Source organism: Sarcophilus harrisii, chromosome 2 (genome assembly GCF_902635505.1).
Source record: "Sarcophilus harrisii chromosome 2, mSarHar1.11, whole genome shotgun sequence".
Taxonomy (NCBI): domain Eukaryota; kingdom Metazoa; phylum Chordata; class Mammalia; order Dasyuromorphia; family Dasyuridae; genus Sarcophilus; species Sarcophilus harrisii.
The window spans coordinates 163640868-163665284 of record NC_045427.1 but is presented as its reverse complement, the minus strand read 5'-3'; the positions used below and the strand labels follow the sequence as shown (position 1 = coordinate 163665284).

General features: G+C 32.7%; 1 protein-coding gene across 3 annotated transcripts in view; it reads left to right on the top strand.

The window, feature by feature from the left end:
* Positions 1 to 24417, top strand: part of PLCB1 (phospholipase C beta 1) — an 831921-nt gene that overhangs the window by 537881 nt on the left and 269623 nt on the right. For all 3 annotated transcript variants that reach the window (XM_031951118.1, XM_031951120.1, XM_031951119.1), the window contains 3 exons: positions 5849 to 5902; positions 7936 to 8011; positions 24289 to 24389. In XM_031951118.1, the coding sequence (XP_031806978.1) occupies positions 5849 to 5902; positions 7936 to 8011; positions 24289 to 24389 (231 nt within the window). The remainder of the gene's footprint in view (positions 1 to 5848; positions 5903 to 7935; positions 8012 to 24288; positions 24390 to 24417) is intronic.

Genomic DNA, 24417 nt, shown 5'->3' with positions numbered 1-24417 from the left:
TTGCATGATTTGCAGATGACAGACCCAACTTTTGATTTGATGTTGTGGGAGTCTGAATTACTTGCTGAGATCCTGAAAAACTTGCTAAGGGACAAAGGCTAGATTATTAAACTGATATCACATTTTCCTCTGCTATATTCATAGCTAAGAAACTGTACCAACTAGTAGAAGCATTTAGTAACTGGTGACAATTATCTCAATTTCACTAATTCATTTTCCATTTAAGGAGAAATGGAGAAGACCCTAACTCTGTCCCTACCTTGTGCTTAAATGTGGACTCACAGGATAGAACTATTTTAACATATTTGTCTTACATCTGATATATAGATATGTCAATGGATCAATTAGCTCAATTACAGGTAGTCTTTGGGCATAATGAAGAGCGTAACCCTTCGTTGTCTTTTCATAATATTTAAATCTTTTATGTTTCTTTCCCCCCTTTCCCTGTCCTAGCCTCCCTGAGGATCCAGATTCTATGCAGAGGGCCCAAAAGGAACAGATTCCATTGGAAGTTTTTCCCACAATTTTCCTTCCAATGTTCCCTTCCTAGTTAGTTATTCACCATCCTCCATTCCTATTCCTATAGAAAGGAATTAAAAGTCTCACTTTATTCTAGCGTCACCTACTTTTATCTTCCCCAAAATGGAGGACTAGGCCCTCTAGACCTCCCTTATCTTTTGTCAGGTAAAGTCTTTCACACAATTTTTAGGCTAAGAGTCACCAACTATAATCCTTCCAGTAAGATGATGGACCGTTGGACCTTGACATCTGCCCTAATTTTGTGTCCAGTTATTGCTAACTTACTTTCCAGTGCACCCTAACAACTCCCCAACTCCCAGGCTTTGTCATTCACCTTTCAGGTATACTCTTTAATCAAAGGAGCCCTTTCATCTTCATGAATCTTAATTCATGCATATATATGGACACATATAAAAATCAGAATACTTACTTCTTGGGAGCAAGGGGTATATTATATTAGTACATAGTGCAGTGGAATATAAATTGCAAAAGATAGAGTAAAATTACTTTACTGACATAAAATAAAATGTATAGATTTGGGCATCCTAAAAAATCCCTATCCAGTTTCATCTGGTCCATGTCAATTATTCTGAATCAGTCTTAGATCAGTGCACCACATCCATTTAGATTTTTGTTACAAAATTACATAATATCCAAATTATTGCTTGTCCCAAGTTATTCATCTATCATTATTAGGGCTTAATAAATTACTATTTATTCATGCATTTCCATAAATCATCCACAAAGAGAGGATGCACATAAGAAAGATTTTCTCAGATTCTTTTAGTATTTTCTGTTTCCTTGGTATAGCCATCTCTTATTGTACCACATGGACCTTTTATGTGATATTTATGCCCTTTTCTTATGTTATTAATAATGCCTTTTATGTTCCTTCTTCTGCATATCATTGTTGACAATATGCTCCTGGCAACAGGATCATAGCATTAATTGAAATTTTAAAGACTCTAAGATTATATGGTCTAAACCAGGTTTTCTTAAATTTTTTCCACACACAATTCCTTTTTATCTAAGAAATTTTTACATGACTCCATGTAGATATGTAGATATTTAAAATAGTTTTACAAATCAAATATAATAAATCATAATTTCAAAACCCCCACTTTCAGTTTTAAGACCCATATGGCTAACCACAGTTTAAGAAGCTGAGGTCTAAACTACTCTTTTTTACAGATGAGAAAACTAAGAATAAAGGAAGTTTTTATTTATACATCATCATACAAATCTCTTTTAACAGTTAGGACTTGAACACAGTTCCATGAACTTCAAAATCAGAAATCTTTTTATTAGTACCCACTATGATTTTTTTTTCCATTTTCTTTTAGGATAATTTCAATTTTTACTCTCTGAGAACAATGCATTCCAAGACTCATGGCCATTTATTGGTATTAAAAAAAGAGAGAGATCAGTTTGTAGAATTGAAGGAACAGCCCAATAGCCAACTGTCACAAATGTAACACCATTTCCCAAATATGATCCAACCCGAGATTCTCTTCTCATTTTCTTCATATATTTCAGGCATTCTATAGCTAAAAGAAGCTTTAGAGATCAACTAATCTAGTCCTCTAATTTTCCAAATGGGAGTACTGAGACCCAGGCAGGGAAATGATTTTAAAATTTAAATATGATTATTCAAATGAATTAATATTGCTGAAAAATGGAAAATGAAAAAAAAAAGCAAAGATACAAAGAAATTGTATCAGTGGCATTTTATCTTAAACTTACATAAATCAGGCAGTATAAGAGGCCAAAAAGCTCAGAAATGGAAGTAACAAATGTAGCCTCTTCACCTCTGAACACTTGAAAAAACCCCTTAAGGTAACCCTGAAGCATTAGGATTTATAATATGATCTCTCTTGAACCCTCATCCTGGGTTCTTCTATCAATTAACCAAATTACATGTCCCCAATAATAATAATAATAATCACAACAACAACAGCAACAAAAACAGATTTACTGAGAAGATAGACTAAGAAAGACTGATGTTTCTATAGCATCAGTTATGCGAAGTTAGGACTGCACTGACTCATACATGTTCAAACTTAACACCTAAGATAGTGAAGGACTAGTAGGGTCAAGTGATACCTTATGACTCCTAACCCTGAGAATCTTGTTCTCTCTTCACAGAGTTCCTACTTGAGAGCATAAGCTCATAATAGTTGATGAGTTTTTTCCTTTACTCAATTGAGCTGGCTCCTTCTTGGATATGATTTTTTGACTGCTAGGTCAATCCACTGCTGAGCAGTGTGAAGAAGGTAGCTTAGCTGCTTTTAGGAGGTGGGGAGTGGGACATTTTTCATTCAATTAAACTACTGCTGCTACTAAGGTCTCTGTTTTTCTGATTACTGAAGTGATAAGTAATTTATTAATTATTTATTAATTATTCATCTAATTTATTAATTAATTATTCATTTCTTCACATTCATGAAATCATAACCTGAGCCATTTCAACCCAGAATCCTCATACACTTAATATCACGAAAAAAGAAATACAATGCAAACAGAATTGTCATGTCCCTAAGGCCACATAGTAGGTAGGTAGGAAATTAAGGTATATTTTCCCCTCCCTCATCCAAGTATTCATAATATTTGTCAGTCCAGAGCTTCCAGGGAAGAGACTGAGATTTTCAGTTCAAACCTTTTGTATGCACTCTTGGTTCCAACTCAACAGCTAATTTGAAAAAAAATATATTGTTGCCCTCTGTACCAACAATAAAAAGTCACAGGATTCCTGCTCATACTCAAAAGAGAGGGAGGGGAACATCAGTTATATATGTGAGGAGCAGGCTCATCAAATCTCCTTATGTTGGATTGGAACCAGGAGGAAGTTTTAAACAAACTGTATATAACCCACTGAGAAGGTCAGAAACAAGCATGCTTTGAGTCTTGGGCTTTCACCCACTTATTATACCAATGTTTGAATTCTTTGCATTAGTGAAACATGGAGCCAAGGACAACAAGAGTTTTGATTACAAATTTGTTTCATATCCTGTGTTACCAATCACATGTATAAAATATGATGGATAACAATTACTGGAAATTATAAGCAATGTCACCTTATAAAATTAGCAATAAGCTGTGAAAGTGAAGTTCCCTTAAAGCTTGGCATTTGGCATTCATACCCAAATGAATATTATTGTCTCAAGGACATTTCAAGAATGAAACTAGCAAAAGAACAAGTAAATACAAAATGGAGCAAATTTTTCAATATTTCTATTTTGATATATTTTTGTCATAAGTGATTATTATATTTGTATTTAAACATCTTAGCACCCGATTTGCTGTATAAATAGAAATAGCAGTTAGGAAGATGAAGTTGTACAAAACAGCTGGACTAGCACAAATATACTTTGTAGAAATCAAAGATAAATGTGATATAGTCTTGAAATCATTGAAGAATTATTTTATAAACTATACTAGGAATCAAAAATGAATGACAAATATCAGTCCTGAAATAAAATGATCGAGAGCAAACAACTCTATATGCCTACAACTGTTTTTTATCTTCTGTCTGTACACATGCCAAAAGTATCCACCATGACAATAAAAAATTAAAAGCCAGGGTTTTGCAAATGATTTTCTATAACAGATTCCATCTTTATAGTCTTATAATTAACTGAAAAGTATAGATAATACAAGATTCATGACTTAAATTTTTTGATTGACAAAAAAAAGAAAAAAAAAAGAAAAATGTTTGATCCAGTACAGTAAAATTCAACCTTAAAAAGTTTATCTAATTTTTCATGTGTATAAGATTATAAAATATTCCTTAGAAAATGCAACCATAGGGATAATTTTATTCAGTGACTGTTTGATTATTATCATCACCAAGTGACAAATAATAATTACTAGCATTTATATGATGCATTGTCAATATTATGTGCCACTATGACTGTAATTATGGAGAAGAGATATAGTTAATATTAGTTTTTAATCCTTTTTGTGTCACGGTCCTTGTTGGATATTTACTGAAGCCTACTGATGCATCATAAAAAATTGTTTGCCAATTGCATAAAATATTACAAAAAATTTTGTTGAAATACCATTATATATATGTGTGTGTGTGTGTGTGTGTGTGTGTATACATACATATATAGATGATAGATAGATAGATAGATAATGAACTTTGGGTTGAAAGTCTCTGTTATAAAGAGATAAATGGTTAGTTAGGTCCTCCAAGGGCCCTGTTTCATGTGAGTCTCCTGATAGCATCAAGTCCAAGTGTGATACAAGATATCCTCAATGAGATCTATAATTATTTAAAAGAGATAGGCCTAATACTAGGTTCAAACAAAACTAAATTGAGTGAACAAAACATGCCTACTACCAAACTGTGGTTTGCAATTTGATAGCCAATCCAATGGGGTAGATTGCCTATATATAGATCTGGGACAGGAACAATAAATATACAAGAAGTTGGACCTAGAATGGAAGAATTAATTACATTTGAGAAAATACACTGTTCTTAATAATTCTAGATTACTTCTTGGAACAAAGACACATCTGTTTAATTCATATGATCTTCTGGAAATGTTGTATAGGGATTATTGGAACACAATTTTTGAGTAATCCAAGTTAACCATGATTCAAAAGGCAATGTAGTGGTTTAGTGGGTGCTTCAGAAGACTTCGGTTGATGACCTAATGAGTGCAAAAAACAGTATAGCAGATATCACTGAGAAAATGTACTGGTCTTGTGGTGAAAATAATATATAAAAGATAGGCAACTGGAACACTAATGGTGCCCATGGAATGTAGAGAGATCTAGGAGACCTCATAAAATGGAATATAAGATACAGAAGAATGTTGGCAAAAGTTATTCATGGTGAGAGAATATATGTGGGTTGCAATCTGCACTAGTGAAGAAAGTGTCCATGTCAGAGAGATCACACATATATTGAAGAATTCATATTTTTATACTGAAGTTATTTTATTTTAAGTTATTATTAAACTAACCATATGAAACATGTTCTAAGTTCTAGTCTAAAATTCTTTTAGTTTCCTTTTTTCTCAATCTATATAATTATTGTTCAGGGTAAAACTAACAAATGATGAATTGTAGTAATAAATCAAACTCTCCCAAAGGACTTTTTTTTTCAGTATTTAAGAAATGTTATTATAACAGTATTTTTAATCTAAATCATTTTCCTTGCTCATCTATAATTCAGTTACATGAAAATAGTAGTGATATTCTCCAAAACGATAAGTGACAGTAGAATATATAAATGTATATGATTAGTGAAGTTTTATTTTTATTTTCTTGTAAGTACTATGAATAAGAAAGAATGTTGTTTTTTCTTTTTCCCCAACAGCTATACCAAACTCAAGCTACAGGTCACTCCTGAAGGACGAATTCCTCTCAAAAAGTAAGTTCCATTAAAAACCTTTTAATTGTCTTGAATTGATATCATATTGATATCACCTCATTTTACAGGTAAGGAAACTGAGGAAGAAGGAAATTCTGTGATTTGACCTATCACTCAATTAACTAATGAAAGAAATCAAATTAGAAATCCTTGTTAGAAAATTGCTTTTTTCTGATATAGACATTTCTTTTTTTGTGACATTATCCTTACTGGTAATTTCAAGAACTACACACACACACACACACACACACACACACACACACACACACCTCTTTCAGAATAACACCCTAGGTTAATAATTTGATGAATGAAAATAAATGGGTAAATGAGGATATAGTATTATATTGTAGTGGACAACATGGTATAGTACAGGAATCCTTAATCCTGGCTCCCTGAAACAAAAACGTAGATAAAAATAGATAAATATATTTAAACACAACTGAGAATTACCTGTACATGTATACATAGTATATGTGTATTATGTATGTCATATAGAAGTATATAATGTTTTATATTATATATGATGTGCTATTAATTTTTTGATGCTGTTTTCAGTATAATTGGTTTCTTTGTAATACCATATATTATACTTCATGTATTTAACAACACTATTCTGAGAAGGTATGCTTAGATTTTAATAGAGTGCTAAGACTCCATGGAACACTCAAAGTTAAGAATCTATTGTGTAATAGAAATAATCTTAGTTTTAACATGTCCTGCTCTTTGAGCCATAGTCTTGCTTTCTTCACCTGTGGTTTCTCTAGAATTATAAATGAGGATAGTACTTTCTGTCTGTGATTGAACTTTCTATGTTTTATTATTTAATTTTGTTAGATCATTTTCCCCAAAGTTTCAGAATCTTTTCACCTACGATAAGTTTATTTGGGGAAGGGGGAACCAATTCCATGTTTTCAAATGATCTTCCTTCATCTAAATCAATATTTCAACTGAAGAGGCAGCCAGTTAATAAATACAATGGACAGAGTGCTAGATCTAGAATCAGGAAGAACTGAATTCAGTTTGAATCTCACACACTTACTAGCTGTGAAATCCTGGGTAAGTCACTTAGCCTTAGTTTCTTCATCTGCAAAAAAAGATGTAACAGTACTTGCCTCACAAGGTGATTTTGAGGATCAAATAACATGGTATTTGTAAACATATTGAGAACTTTAATTTGTATTTATCATCATCATCATTATTATCACCATTCATAATATCTATTATGTTCCAACAAAGCAACATCTGTTTTAGACATTAGGCAGAATAATTAAATCAAAGGGCAGCTAGGTGGTGCAGTGGATAGAGCACCCTCCCTGAAGTCAGGAGGAGCTGAGTTCAAACTGACCTCAGACACTTAACACTTCCTAGCTGTGTGACCCTGGGCAAGTCACTTAACCCCAATTGCCTCGGGGGAAAAAAAAAGAATAATGTGATTTCTGTGATTTCTGTGATAAATGAAAAGGATTGTGCTTGATTCAATTATTCTTTTTTTATCCTCAGGAATTATCCTCAGGAATTATCCTCAGGAATTATAAATGAGGATAGTAAATGAGTCCTCAGTGGACATATAAAATTTTGTTTTCTTCCTTCCCTTCTTCCTTTTTTCCTTCCTTCCTTCTTTCCTTTTTTTTTTTTTTTTTTTTTTTTTTTTTTTTTTTTTTTTTTTTTTTTTTTAAGAGATAGAAATAGCAAGGAAGACTGGGCCTATTATTTCATTATAAAAGGAAGTTCCCAGGGAAGAATTTCCTCTACTATTAAAAACCAGTGTCCTTCCTGTAATTTAGACTTAGAGAGCTATCCAGGTCACTAAGAAATTAAATGACCTGCCCAGAATCTCATAGTTAACTTTGTGTCAGAATTAGGCCCTGAAGCTGTGATTCTATATTGCCTCTATTATGAATTTGTGAGTTTTTTAAAAATGTTATGAATATTCGAGTTAATAAAACATTTTCACCTTGAATCATTTCTATAGAATTAAGAATAAGACAATGTAATATACCTTTCAGCCATTTTATCTTTTTTTCCTTTCATAGCATCTATCGCATGTTTTCAGCAGACCGAAAACGAGTTGAAACTGCTTTAGAAGCTTGTAGTCTTCCATCTTCAAGGGTAAGCATATGGACAACCTAAGAATAGCAAATCTGACATATTTCTTGTAATTTTCTACCAAAATATATTTGTAACCCAGAGATTTTAAAGGTGTTTATTTATTTTTAACATGGGAAACAACAATGGCATGTTGTTTATGCCTCTGAAATTTGTGAGACTATTATATTCACTCAAATACTTTTTTCCTTGCTTTCTTCTCGAGAAATATATGGATATATGAATATAACATTCCTTAAAAGTAATTTTTCTTTCTTTATTCTCAATACATATATATGTATATATATGTGTGTGTGTTTATATATGTGTGTAAATAAATCTATGTTTTTCTATCTACATATATAGATAGATAGATGTAAAAGCATGCCATTCACTGTAGCACAGTGAGTAGAGCATAAGCCTTATAAATTCAAATTTTGCCTCAGACACTTACTTAACTGTGTGACCCTGGACAAGTCACTTAAGCCTATTTGTCTCAGTTCCTCATCAATAAAATGAGCTGAAGAAGGAAATAGCAAATCATTCTAGTAACTTTGCTAAGAAAACCCCAAATGGGGTCATGAAAAGTCATACTTACTAAAATAACCCAAAAGAAAAAAAAAACATTCCTTTAAAATTGAATTTCATAGTATGTTTTCCAAATGAAAACATATTTGATTTATTTTCCATTTTTATATTTCTATTATAAATTCTATCTGATATTATAGAAATTTGAACATATTTACCTATGAGAACAATGATCATTTCATAAAGAAAAGATAATCTCTTCTTTAATCTGTTTCCTTGTTCCATTGAAGCTTTGTTATAATTTTAATTAATAATAATTTATACTGTTTATCATATTTTATGTCATATTATATATATTACACATAATATTATATATGAGATATAATTATAATAATAACTTATTCAATATAATCCTAAGTGAGGGAAACAAATTTACACCATGACTTTCAGCTCTGACTTTTGGTTACTTACTAGTGATTGTTTGCCTTGAATATTGGAATAAAATAGTAATGATCAATCATAAGACATTTCAGAGTAATATTACTTGGCTACCATGATTTAAAACACTTCTTTTATTCAGTAGTAACAAGGAGGACTTGAATACTATTGTTAGTAGTAACTATTATATGATTTAATTAATTTGCTTACAGAATAAATCTGAGCATTGCCCAAGGCCTTTGGATCACTATTCTTGATTTTCATGCTGTGGGAAATAAACCAGAAAATATTTGAATTGAAACTGATCTTATCCCAAACTCTCATTTTCAATTCAATAAACATTTATTAAATGCCTGTTATGTACCAGTCCTATACATAAAAGCAAAAAACAAAACAAGTCCAGACCTCAAACTCACATTTTCCTGGAAGTAGTGGTGGAGAAATATGAACACAAATACTCACTAATAGTAAAATAATTACAGTGGATTCTATAAATTGGAAGGACCCCTATTAATAAGGTAGGACAGGAGAAAAACTACTGACTTTGGAATCAAGGGACTTCAGTTTCTCACTGATAAGTGTAAAGTTGGATAAGTCATTTAATATCTTTAGGGCTCGGTTCCTTCATTTGTAAAATTGAGATGTTAAAATAAATGGTCTTTGAGATCTCTTTCAAAGCTAGAACTATGATACTGTGATCCCTATGGGAAAGGTGAAACGTGATCTGAACCTTGAAGAAAGTTAGGGATTTTATAAGTCAGAGACAGAAGCAAGAGATGGAATTTTCTGTACAAAGAATATCAGGGTTGCCAACTTGACTGGAGCATAGAGCATACATGAGGGTCAGTAATGTGAGATAAGTCTGGAGAGATAGATCGAATATACTATATGGTATAGAGGAAATGACCTAGATTGGGAGTCAGAGAACCTCTTTTTAATCATGGCTCTTCCACCAATAGAGCAGTGAAGTTTATCAGTGGATAGAACTCAGGGCCTGGAGTCAAGAAAACCCAAGTTCAAATATAGCCTTAGACAGTAGCGATGACCTTGGGCTAGTTACATAATCCTATTTGCTTCATTTTCTTTATTTGTAAAATGATCTGGAAAAGGAATGGCAAACACTCTAATATTTTTGCAAGAAAACCTCAAATTGGGTCATGAAAGATCAGACAGGATTAAAATGGGTGAACAATAATAAATCTTTTCTCTCTGGGCTTCCAGACTCCTCACCTGTAAAGTAAGATGGTTGTTACTTAATGATTTCTAAGGTACTTTCTACTTCTATGTCTATGCTACTAAAACTCGGGCCTTCTGCCACCATCCTTTCTACCAAATTATACAACTTCACCTTGTTAAACTGGCTGCTGAAAAGCCAATCTCTATTATTATTATTATTTTATCTATTATTACATGTATTTTTCTTTATAACAGTTTTCTGGTATCTTTAGGATAAAGGTCTCAATAGACAGAAAATATTAATTATTCCAAACATGTTGCTTACTTTTCTATTCTTCGAAGCATTTTTTATTTTCTCATTAAAGCATCATAGTGAACCTTACCATTAGTAGGACAGACACAACATCCCATTTGACAATAAGGAAACAGAGTCTTACAGAAGTTAAACAGCTGTTAAAAATTCGTGCAGCTACCAGGACAATTGTGACTAGACCACTGCCTTCAGTACTAAACTAATTTTTTTTTTACTCTAATACTTCATGTTAGTGACATCTGCTTTCCAAAGAGTGCTACCAAACAGCAATCAGATTCTCTGTCACGGTTTGTACTAATCAAAGACAGAGTTGCACTCCTATTCTGAAAACATAGATTTAGGATTTTTTATTCTATTTCTTGAAAATTCTTCCTTTTCTTACTATCCTGATACACTGAAGGGAATATCTTACTTCTTAATGACTGCAGCCAGAAAGGGAAATTTGTGTATTTCCATAGCTTCCTGAATGCTTTCCAAACTGTCATTTTAGCCCAGGGTTATTCAAAACTCAGGGATAAGTCCAGTTCAACATCTTTATTTACTGCTTATGATTATATACTTTCTCTTCCCTTTTTTCTTTTTTTGGGGGAAAGCAATTTTATTTAACATTTAAAACTATCTAGTTCTTTGGCTCCCTTGATCTCTCACTTTGCTTTTTTCTGTGTCAAAAGCTAACAAATACTTGACATCATTATGACACAAGTATCTGTTTCTGGATCAAAAGTAAAACCTATCAGGTAATAGAAGTATCAAATAGAGTCATTTAACTCTTTTGCAAAGGTTGAAATTTGGATATATCCATAGAACACATGTTTTCTGATTAGAGTTTTCAAGGCTATATTTTATTTTATCAAATCAAATGCTTTCTTAAAATCAATAAAGCATAAAGCAGAATATTTTATTGTCTATAACTCTAAATCAACTGCAATTATAAAAAACATGATCTAGAATTATAAAAATAATATTTGAAATCCTACATGTTCTCTTGTTCTCTTTTTGTAATTTCATACAACATTCTAGATATATACATTTGCCATAACAGGCATTTGAAGGGATGAGAAAGTAGAAATATGGGGTGAATAATTGCTGTTACGTTTCTTTTTTTTTTTTTTAATTTGGACTAAATTCCTTTTTTTGACATACTTTGAGAATCAAAGCCTTTGATTCATCAGTGTCTTAAAGAATTAATCCCCTTAAAAATTATGATATCCCTAGCCTCCAATGCCATCCAGAAATGGAATAACTCCTATTTTAAAAGATTATGCTGTGTTAAGAATATAATAACAAAAATATCTCTTCTCTCAAGAGGTTTACATTCTACTAGGTAATTTTTCTCTCCTTATAGTTTATGTTCAAGACTTTATCTTCTTAAATAACAAGGCTATTTCATTGCATGTCACACTGGAAACAGAGCTGGTGAAGTCCAAATTGTACTTTTGTGCTGTATGAAGAGATCTCTTTGAAAAAACTGCCTGCAGATGTTTTCTATTTTATCTGTTTGTAGTCTATCTTTTAGCTGAATTGACAATGTTCTTAATATAATCTCACTTTAAGCTTGTTTTCTCCTCAATTTTGTTTTGAGATTTCCTGAGGCAGTACTGTTTATAATAAATTTTCTTCCTCATCAGTAATGTTTTAAAAATGAATTGTTATTTAAATTAACATAATATTTAGATACCATAAGTCTTTTTTTTTTTTTTTTCGCAAGGAGATTAAGATAATTTCTGTGCTCTTTGGAACTCATCATTGTGGTAAATTTTACAATGATTATAATTATAGTTCATGCTCTGAATATTCCCAAATCCTATTATCACTGACAGGTGTAATACTCCAAAGACAGCTACTTCATCTCCCCCTTAGGCTTCTATGTGTACCTTGAAAGGTTTGAATATATTTTTATTGGTATAGCTTATGAACTTCCACTACTGTTCTTTTATCCCATGATTACAATTAATATTAATTAGTCTTAAAAGTGACTGTTTACTATGATAATAACTGTAAGAATAATTGGTACAAAATATCTCCTCCCTCAAAATCTGTGATACACTCTCCTACTGGTACAAACAAAATCCAAGAGGAAACATGCTTAGACCTCAAATATGATGGAAGAAGTGATTTATAACCACTAGGAGTTCTTTTATTGGAGTCCTCAACATGCCTCCCTAGACAAGTCATCTTACATTTTACAAGAATTTTCTCACTTCTTGCTTTAAAAGAAATTTTGTTATTGTTTTTGAAAGAACTGAATTTAGCCCATGAAATCTTTCACATTTTTGATGGAAAATTAAACTTATTTTTACATTGGTTTCTCAACAACACAGATAGAGTTATTTATGGACAAATTGATTTAATAGGGAAAATTCTAGTTCCTTTAAACAGCCTTCTATCATATTTTTGGAGCATTAAAAATCAATTTATATTTTTGGAGCATTAAAAAATCAATTTATATTTTTATCATAACCCCCAAAACTTAGAATAAGTGATTGGCTGGCTATATTGTGTAATTAAGGATTATATTAATTGCTTTTTTGGTCTATCAAGAGCTGAATCAGCTGTCTCTATCTTCAGTTTCATGTCTTGTGTATTTAAAAAAATTTGGCTTCAGAAATTGTATAGTTTAGGAGATTAAAATTGATGATTTTGACTTTGGAAATTGTGATAGAATGGGAACAGATGACCTTACAAGGCCTAGATGGAGAAATTCTAATAGTGTCTTATTCATATAATATGAATAAATAAATAAATAATGTGAACACATAAATGAGGAAACTTATTTAAGAGACTTATGTCTGTCTCAGTTTCCTCATTTCTAAAATGAATATAATATCACCTAGCACCCAGAGTTGTTATGAATATGAAATGAGATAATGTTTGTAAAGAACTTTGTAAAACTTAAAGCAATATGTAAAAACTAACTAATTATTAATTTATTATTTCTTTTATTCTGAACTCTCCCTTAATTTGAAGTAAATTTGATAGTTAATAAATATTTATTAAGAGCCTTCTCTGTACCAGGCACTGTGCTACATACTTAGGATAATAGAATTTTGTGGAATGTTTTGAGCAACTTATGATAAACATCAAAAATCTAAGCTAATGAAAAGAATAAATAGTAGCCTAATAGTACTCGATTAGTCAAAATAATGTAATATAAAACTAAATTATATACAGTCATAGATTTGGAGCGAGAAAAAAACTAAAGAAGTCATTTAACCTAATCCCTTCATTTTATTTACAGAAACTGAGGCCTAGAGTTACCTAATGTCCCACAAGTGATGTGTATTCATATCGAAGTTTTCAGACTCTCTGGTCCACTGTGTACCACTCAGTCTTTAGACAAACAAAATAATATAACTGTCTGCTTCGTATTTCAAGCAAATTTCCATTCTTTCAGACTACTGGCTTGCAATTTAATTAGTCCCACTTCAAGGGACCTTCAATGCAAAATGAGATTTTAAAGGACTGAAAGAATTATAAAATTGAATAAACATCTCTAGTGGCTAAAAGATAATGAAAAATTTCTAAACAAAGAAACAATGCCTAAGGCATTTGTTTGTTTTTCTAAATCAGTTTATATTTTAGAAAATAGACCTTATTCATTACAAATATAATTAGCTTTATGGGTTCTACTTAGTACTTGTTTATTCTTGTAAAGATGTGAAAGCCAGAATCTATTTCAGAACTAGGAAATACTAACATTGGTAAATTGCCATTCTGCATCCACATCAACAATATGTACTTGATTTTTATACATACTAACTCCATAGCCTTTTATGACATTTTTCAGTCACCAGAACAGATTCTGTGAAGCTAAGTGAGGGAGGTCTTGAGCATTCTATAGAATGTAAAAAACAAAATGGAGAGGTTGGAAGGAGGATGGGAAGTCCTTTCCTTTTGTTTTAATTGTACAGTATAAATGGATTTGTTAGCAATGATTTCTTTTTCCTTGTCTTTCTGCATACTTTACTTGAATACATGAAAATTTGTTTTTGTAAGAGACAATTCTGCTTGTATTCCTCAAAATTCTTGGTAACATTCCCTGCCTTCCTTTCACACACCTCCTCTCCCTGTCTGCCCAAATTAAAGCACCTTTCAGAAAGTTAACTGTTGAAAAGTAGGTTTTTATCATGACAAAATGCCTTCTATTCATCTGTAAATAAGCCCAAAGCATTTGCCTTTTTTGAAGTCTTTGGAACTTTTTTCTATATTTAGAAAATGGGATTTTTCAATAGCAGTTCTTTAGATTTTAGATTGATATAATTTTACAATTCCACATTTAAGGACCATTAACATGAACTGAGTAGAGAAGTAATTAGAGTAGTTCCTGTGAATTTCTGTGTATCACTGGCATAAGAATATACAATTTTTTGAAAATGAGTTAATTCCATTTCTATTTCTATGGAGTAATGCAGATAAGTCTAGACTGACAATTTTATTGCAAAAAAGAATTCGAGATATATTAATTCTTTTCACTAATACTGAGAGACAGACCAGCAACCTTTGTGATTTGTAGCCTAGAGAGGTCTGGATCATTCAGGAGTTACATAATTCTCCTGTAGTCCCTGCTCTAGTATGTGTCTGAAGTAGGTTTTGAATTTTGTTCTCTTTTAAACTATATAGCCCTGCTTTCCCCAAATCCATAAATACATTAATATATTTTTAAAAATCTTACTTAGCCTGATAAGCCTACATTTTCTATAGGGAAACACATGCACATATATATGTTTTCTTAAATTTATAAATATATTGTATTAAATTGCCATCCCCAGGTCAACTGAAAGTGTGTTTTCTATTCCCATGTCTTGTTTTCACCATTTACCAATGAGAATTTCAATGTAATTATTGTAACTTTTGAAATTATATGTTTCTTTAGAAGAAGCAAATCCTGTTTAGTACAGCATGGAAATTATAGTTGAATATCACACTTCCTCCTTCTTAAATTCCTCCTTATTAATATTTCATTTTTAACTATTGAATTTAACCTCTAGTTTTTAAACTTAATTTAAAGAAACAGTTAAAAACAGATTATATTCATTGAATTTACTGAGAAACCATAATTTAAAGGCTTGACAGAGAGAGAATAGTTGAAAATAGTTCTTTGTCTTATGTATACAACAGAGTTAAAACCTAGTCACAGTCATTGTGCACTAGGTTAACAAACCTAAGGTGGTCACAGATAAGATTTCTTGAGTGTCTTCTGCTTTCTCATTATCTTCTCCTACTTCTACCAGCTGCCTATAATATTTACTCATTACCTACCTTAGGAATCACCATCAACTATTTTCTGCTGGAATATGTGGGTTTAACAAATTCACATAGCCTTTGTGAAAACTCAGCACACAAAGCACATCTACAAAATCAGTTTTGTTTGTTTCTTTTCTTTTCTTTTGCTTTTCATGCCCTAGTTCTCATGGTAGACTGTTCCTATCTTTGCCTGGCCTATATCATCCCATTACTTAAATTCACTTTCTCCTCACCTTTTACGCTTAGAATTTTCCTTAATTTGCTCTTAGAATGTTCTCTTAAGATTCAACTCAGTAACATCTCTTGTGGGAAAAAATTATTGTTCAAAATAGGAAGCCCTGAAGAGATGAGCCAGGATAAAACACCCAGCAGATATTGCCCACCTGCAACTGCCAGAGCTACATTTGTGAATGCCCAGCAGTCCCCACAAAACTAGTAGAATTCACTTTATACAAGCTTAATCTTAGCAGTCTTTGTGATTCTTGGAATCCAGTAGAACATTGATCCAACAAAGACAGCCCAATGAGGCAGTTTTTTGACACTGTCAAAAGATATTGATGATCCTACAATGTCTGAGGTATTTGAAATATCATTTTCAGTGAATCAGCATTCAATGAGAAAACAACTAGACCCAGCATGGAACAAGCCGGGGGGGGGAGGAGGGAGGGAGGGGGGCGGGTAGTGTAATATCCAGAAGATATCAATAACTTTTAAAACTCCCCTGGAGTTTGGGGAACTTTATGGATTAGCCCCTTGGTTTGTTCATCAGAACAAGATCTCCTACTGTTGAGGTGTGAGAATGGACTTGGAGATGCAGATCCAAAGAATTCATGAACCTGAAAAACTGTGGCAAAAAGGAAAGTTTTATTTTTCACTAAGAAAGAATTCTCTTAGTGCACCAACCCCTAATCAAATTAGGAGATTTGTAAAGAGTACATTCATAGGCCTTTGTTTTATGGCCAAATCATAGCCTGGGAGCTGGGGGAAGTTTGAGCTGATTGTCAGACCAAGATCTCCAATTGAATAAGCTACTAGGAGTGGTCTTGGACTAATTTTTAACTCAATAGGGGGTGTAACTACTCAATAAACAATACAGCTACTCAATAAAGGGTGTAACTAGTCCCACCAAGTAAACAGAATGAAACTACTTATCTTGATTCTCTAAGGTGGGTCTCTCCCAGAGGAGAGCTCCTCAGAATTTCCCTCCCATCTCCCCAAAAGTTCAAGAGGGGGTTTGCATAACTACTACTCTGCTTGAACTAATTCCATCAAAACTGACCTTTATCCACCTTGACTTTTGCTTTCTGGTCTCAAATCATTTACATTGCCTTCCTGATTCAGTTCAGTATCTAAATCTGTGACATTGAGGTCTCACCTCTAGGACCTGTGCCTTTACATTTATTTATTTATTTATTTATTTGTTTATTTATTTATTTATTTATTTATTTATTTATTTATTTATTTATTTTTTGTCTGAGGCTCTTCCCCCTCTCAGTCTGATTCTTTTGGGAAATCAAACTAGGCCATCTTCTGCCTAAATTCTTTTTTTTTTTTTTTTTAATAGCCTTTTATTTACACGATATATACATGGGTAACTTTACAGCATTAACAATTGCCATACCTCTTGTTCCAATTTTTCACCTCTTACCCCCCCCACCCTAGATGGCAGGATGACCAGTAGATGTTAAATATATTAAAATATAAATTAGATACACAATAAGTATACCTGACCAAAATGTTATTTTGCTGTACAAAAAGAATCAGACTCTGAATTATTGTACAATTAGCTTGTGAAGGAAATAAAAAATGCAGGTGTGCATAAATATAGGGATTGGGAATTCAATGTAATGGTTTTTAGTCATCTCCCAGAGTTCTTTTTCTGGGCATAGCTAGTTCAGTTCATTACTGCTCCATTAGAAATGATTTGGTTGATCTAGTTGCTGAGGATGGCCTCGTCCATCAGAACTGGTCATCATATAGTATTGTTGTTGAAGTATATAATGATCTCCTGGTCCTGCTCATTTCACTCAGCATCAGTTCGTGTAAGTCTCTCCAGGCCTTTCTGAAATTATCCTGTTGGTCATTTCTTACAGAACAGTAATATTCCATAATTTTCATATACCACAATTTATTCAGCCATTCTCCAACTGATGGACATCCATTCAGTTTCCAGTTTTTAGCCACTACAAAAAGGGCTGCCACAAACATTCGTGCACATACAGGTCCCTTTCCCTTCTTTTTTTTTTTTTTTTTATTTAATAGCCTTTTATTTACAGGATATATACATGGGTAACTTTACAGCATTAACAATTGCCAAACCTCTTATTCCAATTTTTCACCTCTTACCCCCCCCACCCCCTCCCCTAGATGGCAGGATGACCAGTGGATGTTAAATATATTAAAATATAAATTAGATACACAATAAGTATAACTGACCAAAACGTTATTTTGCTGTAGAAAAAGAATCAGACTCTGAAATATTGTACAATTAGCTTGTGAAGGAAATCAAAAATGCAGGTGTGCATAAATGTAGGGATTGGGAATTCAATGTAATGATTTTTAGTCATCTCCCAGAGTTCTTTTTCTGGGCATAGCTAGTTCAGTTCATTACTGCTCCATTAGAAATGATTTGGTTGATCTCGTTGCTAGGATGGCCTGATCCATCAGAACTGGTCATCATATAGTATTGTTGTTGAAGTATATAATGATCTCCTGGTCCTGCTCATTTCACTCAGCATCAGTTCATGTAAGTCTCCAGGCCTTTCTGAAATTATCCTGTTGGTCATTTCTTACAAACAGTAATATTCCATAATTTTCATATACCACAATTTATTCAACCATTCTCAACTGATGGACATCCATTCAGTTTCAGTTTTAGCCACTACAAAGGGCTGCCACAAACATTCAGTGCACATACAGGTCCCTTTCCTTCTTTATAATCTCTTTGGGATATAATCCCAGTAGTAACACTGCTGGATCAAAGGGTATGCACAGTTTGATAACTTTTTGAGCATAGTTCCAAACTACTCTCCAAAATGGTTGGATTCGTTCACAACTCCACCAACAATGCATCAATGTCCCAGTTTTCCCGCATCTCCTCCAACAATCATCATTATTTTTTCCTATTATCTTAGTCAATCTGACAGGTGTGTAGTGGTCTCTTAGAGTTGTCTTAATTTGCATTTCTCTGATTAATAATGACTTGGAGCATCTTTTCATATGACTAGAAATAGTTTCAATTTCTTCATCTGAGAATTGTCTGTTCATATCCTTTGACCATTTTTCAATTGGAGAATGAGCTTGATTTTTATAAATTAGAGTTAATTCTCTATATATTTTGGAAATGAGGCCTTTATCAGAACCTTTGACTGTAAAATATTTTCCCAGTTTATTGCTTCCTTCTAATCTTGTCTGCATTAGTTTTGTTTGTACAAAAACTTTTCAGTTTGGTATAATCGAAATTTTCTATTTTGTGATCAGTAATGATCTCTAGTTCTGCTTTGGTCATAAAGACCTTCCCCTTCCACAGGTCTGAGAGGTAAACTATCCTATGTTCCTCTAATTTATTAATAATTTCATTCTTTATGCCTAGGTCATGAACCCATTTTGACCTTATCTTGGTGTACGGTGTTAAGTATGGATCAATGCCTAGTTTCTGCCATATTAGTTTCCAATTTTCCCAGCAATTTTTATCAAACAGTAAGTTCTTATCCCAAAAGCTGGGATTTTTGGGTTTGTCAAAGACTAGGTTGCTATATTTGTTGACTGTTTTATGCCTTGAACCTAATCTATTCCACTGATAAACTAATCTATTCCTTAGCCAATACCAAATAGTTTTGGTAACTGCTGCTCTATAATATAATTTTAGATCTGGTACAGCTAAGCCACCTTCATTTGATTTTTTTTTCATTAATTCCCTTGAAATTCTTGACCTTTTGTTTTTCCATATGAACTTTGTTGTTATTTTTCTAGGTCATTAAAATAGTTTTTTGGGAGTCTGATTGGTATAGCGCTAAATAAATAGATTAGTTTAGGTAATATTGTCATCTTTATTATATTTGCTCGCCCTATCCAAAAGCATTTAATATTTTTCCAGTTGGTTAGATCAGACTTAATTTGTGTGAAAAGTGGTCTGTAATTTTGCTCATAAAGTTTCTGATTTTCCCTTGGCAGATAGATTCCTAAATATTTTATATTATCAGTAGTTACTTTAAATGGAATTTCTCTTTGTAACTCTGACTGTTGGATTTTGTTAGTGATATATAAGAATGCTGATGACTTATGTGGGTTTATTTTATAACCAGCAACTTTGCTAAAGTTGTGGATTATTTCTAATAACTTTTTAGCAGAATCTCTGGGGTTCTCTAAGTATACCATCATGTCATCGGCAAGCCTTTACATTTAAAGGAGAAGTGACGTACCTTTGTCTTTCAAAGGGTTCCTGATAATACATAATATTACATATATATAATTAAATATGTAATTAAGTATAAAGTATTAAATTTCCTACACGTAGTAATTCCCTATCTCTAACTTTCTAATCCCAGTGATGCTAAATACATCCATTTCCCCCTCAGAAAATTTAATGTTCTCTCATCTCCATCCAACTCATCCACATATCTCTCATGTTCCATATTATCTATGCCTTCTTTTCTATTCCACCCTCTTGAATCTCCATTCTGTCATTAATATATTTCCCTTTATTCTAGACTTCTTCTTCTTTTGTTCCTTTCATCTTTTGGCATTCATGAATCCCAAGATATTGTAGCCTTAGCCATCCTTTCCATTATTGGTGTCCCCCAGTACACTAAACCAGGAGAGAAACTCTATATACTCTTTGCTCTACACTGCTATTTTGAGATTCTTCCTCTTCTGCCATCACTCAGTAATCTTTCTACTTTTGAGATTTGTTCTATCCCAATTTATTACCCAATCCAAGTACTGCTCCAAGTCATTTGTACTTCTTTCTCAAGAAATGCAGTACCTAGACCACAGTCTTTTCTTTCAAAGCAACTCTGATAATAGAAGACTTCAACATACATGGTGATTTTTCTCTCAAACACTATATACCTTTCCAGTTCTCAGGCTCTTTAACTCCCACAACCTATATTTTAACTTCAATTTAGCCATATACAAGGATAGTCACAACTCTGATCTTGCTATTACTCACAAGTATTCCACTTTAGATAGATAGATAGATAGATATATGCATGGGTAATTTTTCAACATTGACAATTGCAAAATCTTTTGTTCCAACTTTCCCCTTCTGTCCCCCCACCCCTCACCCAGATGGCAGGTAGACCAATACATGTTAAATATGTTAAAGTATATGTTAAATACAATATAGGTATACATAGCCCTACAGTTATTTTGCTGCACAAGAAGAATTGGACTTTGAAATAATGTACAATTAATCTGTGAAGGAAATCAAAAATGCAGGAGGACAAAAATAGAAGGATTGGGAATGCTATGTAGTGGTTCACACTCATTTCCCAGAGTTCTTTCTCTGGGTGTAGCTAGTTCTAGTCATTATTGAACAAATGGAACTGATTTGGTTCATCTCATTGTTGAAGAGGTCCACGTCCATCAGAATTGATCATCATATAGTATTATTGTTGAAGTATGATCTTTTGGCCCCACTCATTTCACTCAGCATCAGTTCATGTAAGTCTCTCCAGGCCTTTCTGAAATCATCCTTCTGGTCATTTCTTACAGAACAATAATATTCCATAACATTCATATATATTCAGCCATTCTCCAATTGATGCGCATCCACTCAGTTTCCAGTTTCTAGCCACTACAAATAGGGCTGCCACAAACATTCTTGCACAAAATATTTCACTTCTATGATTGAGAATTCTAAAGTTACTTTGCCTGATTATAATCTCTTATCAGTCCATTTTCCTCTTTGTCTCATTCTTTGTAAACCTATCATATGATTTTGCTGTGACCTCCAATCTCACTAACCCTAGTACTCTACCCAGACTTCTCTGTCTTCTATTTTTTTTTCCTTTCCAAATCCCTTTTCCCACTTTACAATTCCATTACTCATTCCTTTCCAAGTATCAACTCTGGAGTATTCCCACTCTCATACTCCTTTTATCTGTTGAATCATTCTGGAGGAAATTAAACAATTATGTTGACTAGGTCCCTTAGAAATTTCTGTTATCTAATCTTAACTAGACAATGAGATGGGGCATTGGATAGAGTGCTGGGCCTGGAATCAGGAAGATTCATCTTTCTGAATTCAAATCTGATACAGATACTAGCTGTAGGACTCTGGGCAATCACAGAATACTGTTGGCCCCAATTCCTCATTTGTGAAATGAGCTGGAGAAGAAAATGGCAAACCACTCCAATATCTTTGCCAAGAATACCCTAAGTAGGATCACAAGTAGTTGAATACAATTGAAAGTACTGGATTAATTACAACAGTCTTGATTGAGCCGTCTTTACTCCTCCATAGTTAATTCTATATCACGCTTCCCTCAGAGGCTATCCCAATTTCCTTTTTTATCCTCAAGTTTATTTATTGATGTTCAGTCATTTCATTCATTCCCAGTTCTCCATGACTCCATCTGGGGCTTCCCTGGCAAACATGTTTGAGTGGTTTGACATTTCCTTCCAGCTCATTTTACAGTAGAAGAAAATTAAGCAAACAAGTTTAAGTGACTTGTCCAGGGTCACACAGCTAGTGTATAGGTCATTCATGAATTCAGATCTTCCTAATTCCATATCTGGCTCTCTATAAGATGCACTAATTAGTTGCCCTTCATACATCATCCCTTATATCTTTTTTTTTTTTTTTTTGCTTTGTTTGCTGAGGCAATAGGGTTAAGTGACTTGCCCAAGATCACACAATTAGAAAGTGTTAAGTGTCTGAGACCAGATTTGAACTGAGACCAGATTTGAACTCGGGTCCTCCTGACTTCAGAGCTAGTGCTTTATCTACTGCACAAACTAGCTGTCCCCATCCCTTATATCTTAATGAAAAAATACAGCTAAATTGTCAACATCTATCTTCTCTGTTACACTTTACAAATAAAAGCTTCCTCATATCATTCTTCTTTCTATCTTTCTTCTAGTCTATGATAAAAAAGATAACATTGTACTAGGTCTTCTATGTGCACCCTCAATCTCATGCTTTCTCACTCCTGTCAGATTATTGCTTCTCCACTATCAAATTCATTGTCTTCTTCACCATCACCATTATCAATGTCTTGCCTTTGTTGCCTCTTCTACCTCTGTCTTTGTATCTATATGACGTTTTCTATATGTCTCTTTAGTCTCTCCCAAAATTAGTTTAATCTTTGCTATCTATAAACATTCTAAATTTTCTTCTATTCTTTAAAAACCCTCACTTGATTGACAAAATGGTAAACAAAGAAGAAGAAAGCCTTGCTAGATATACTATCTCTTGTGCAAGATTGCTCTAGAAAAATTATTGAATAAACTGTGCACTTCATTTAGCAGTGCTCAAAGAAGAAAGGTGTGAAATTATATCATCTATCTGTAAGGCAATTTCTACACCAATTAGCTAAATGATTGAGAGATCAACAATGATAAATGAAGATTTTATAAACCAATTGGATGGAAAATTTTAATAATTATAAAGAATAGAAGGTTTTAATTATCTTTGTCATTTTATGTGTAATGAAATAGGTCAGTAAGGTGATTTGATGGTCTCAAGTGTATCTTTCATATATCTTTGGTTTAAATTTCTAATTTCATGATTTCAAAATTGGTCTTCAATTATCTAAGACGTAATGGTCCTTGACGTGTCTTTTCTTTATAGCTTTTTATGTGATTGAATACAATTCTTCAGACTTTTCTATAGCAAAAAAATAAAATGTTCTTTTCTTCCCTATGATATCATCTGGAGAAAAAGTTGGTTTCTAAGTATTTCATTTATTCAATGAATATCTATTGAGCTTCTGTATTGGATTAGACTTTCTGTTATCACTTTCAGGCAATGCATTAAGAATGATTTAATGATATATGTTTAGCTATTCTAAAATAATGCATATTTCAAAACTGATATGAATATAAGGGGAAGGAATTCTGTCTTCCCAATTAGACTGACTTGAAAATGAAAACAAACATAACACATGTACCTGAAACAGGAAAGGTTATGAAAAAATGCTCTTCCTATTAACAAAAGCTTGAATGCCTGTTTCCGGTTTGCATGGTAACATAGAAAAACAATGAAATAAATTATGAAAACTGTTTCCTACATTAACTACTTATTTTCTAAACAATCAAGGTCAAAAGTATTCAGTGGGAAAGTATTTTATTATTTATAAAATTTAGTTGATCAAACAATATCTGTAGTGAATTTTCCAAACTTTATGTACAATTAGATTTGAGTATATATTTTCATATTGCTATTGATGTGTCTGCTATACCCTTCAATTCTTTGGTGAACATATCTTATTCTAGTAGTAGCTACATTTATCCAGTGGCTAATGAGGGAGAGTCTTACTCTCAGTAATGCACAGGATAAAATGAATAATTTGTTCCACAGATATATTCATCATGTTAATGCTGGCTTTAAAAAGAATTCTTATGTTTTGATTTGTTTCTTTTTTTTTTTCTTTCTCAGAATGATTCAATACCTCAAGAAGACTTCACTCCAGAAGTATATAGAGTTTTCTTAAACAACCTTTGCCCTCGACCTGAAATTGATAACATCTTTTCTGAATTGTAAGGGATTCTTTTAAATTTGCTTTTT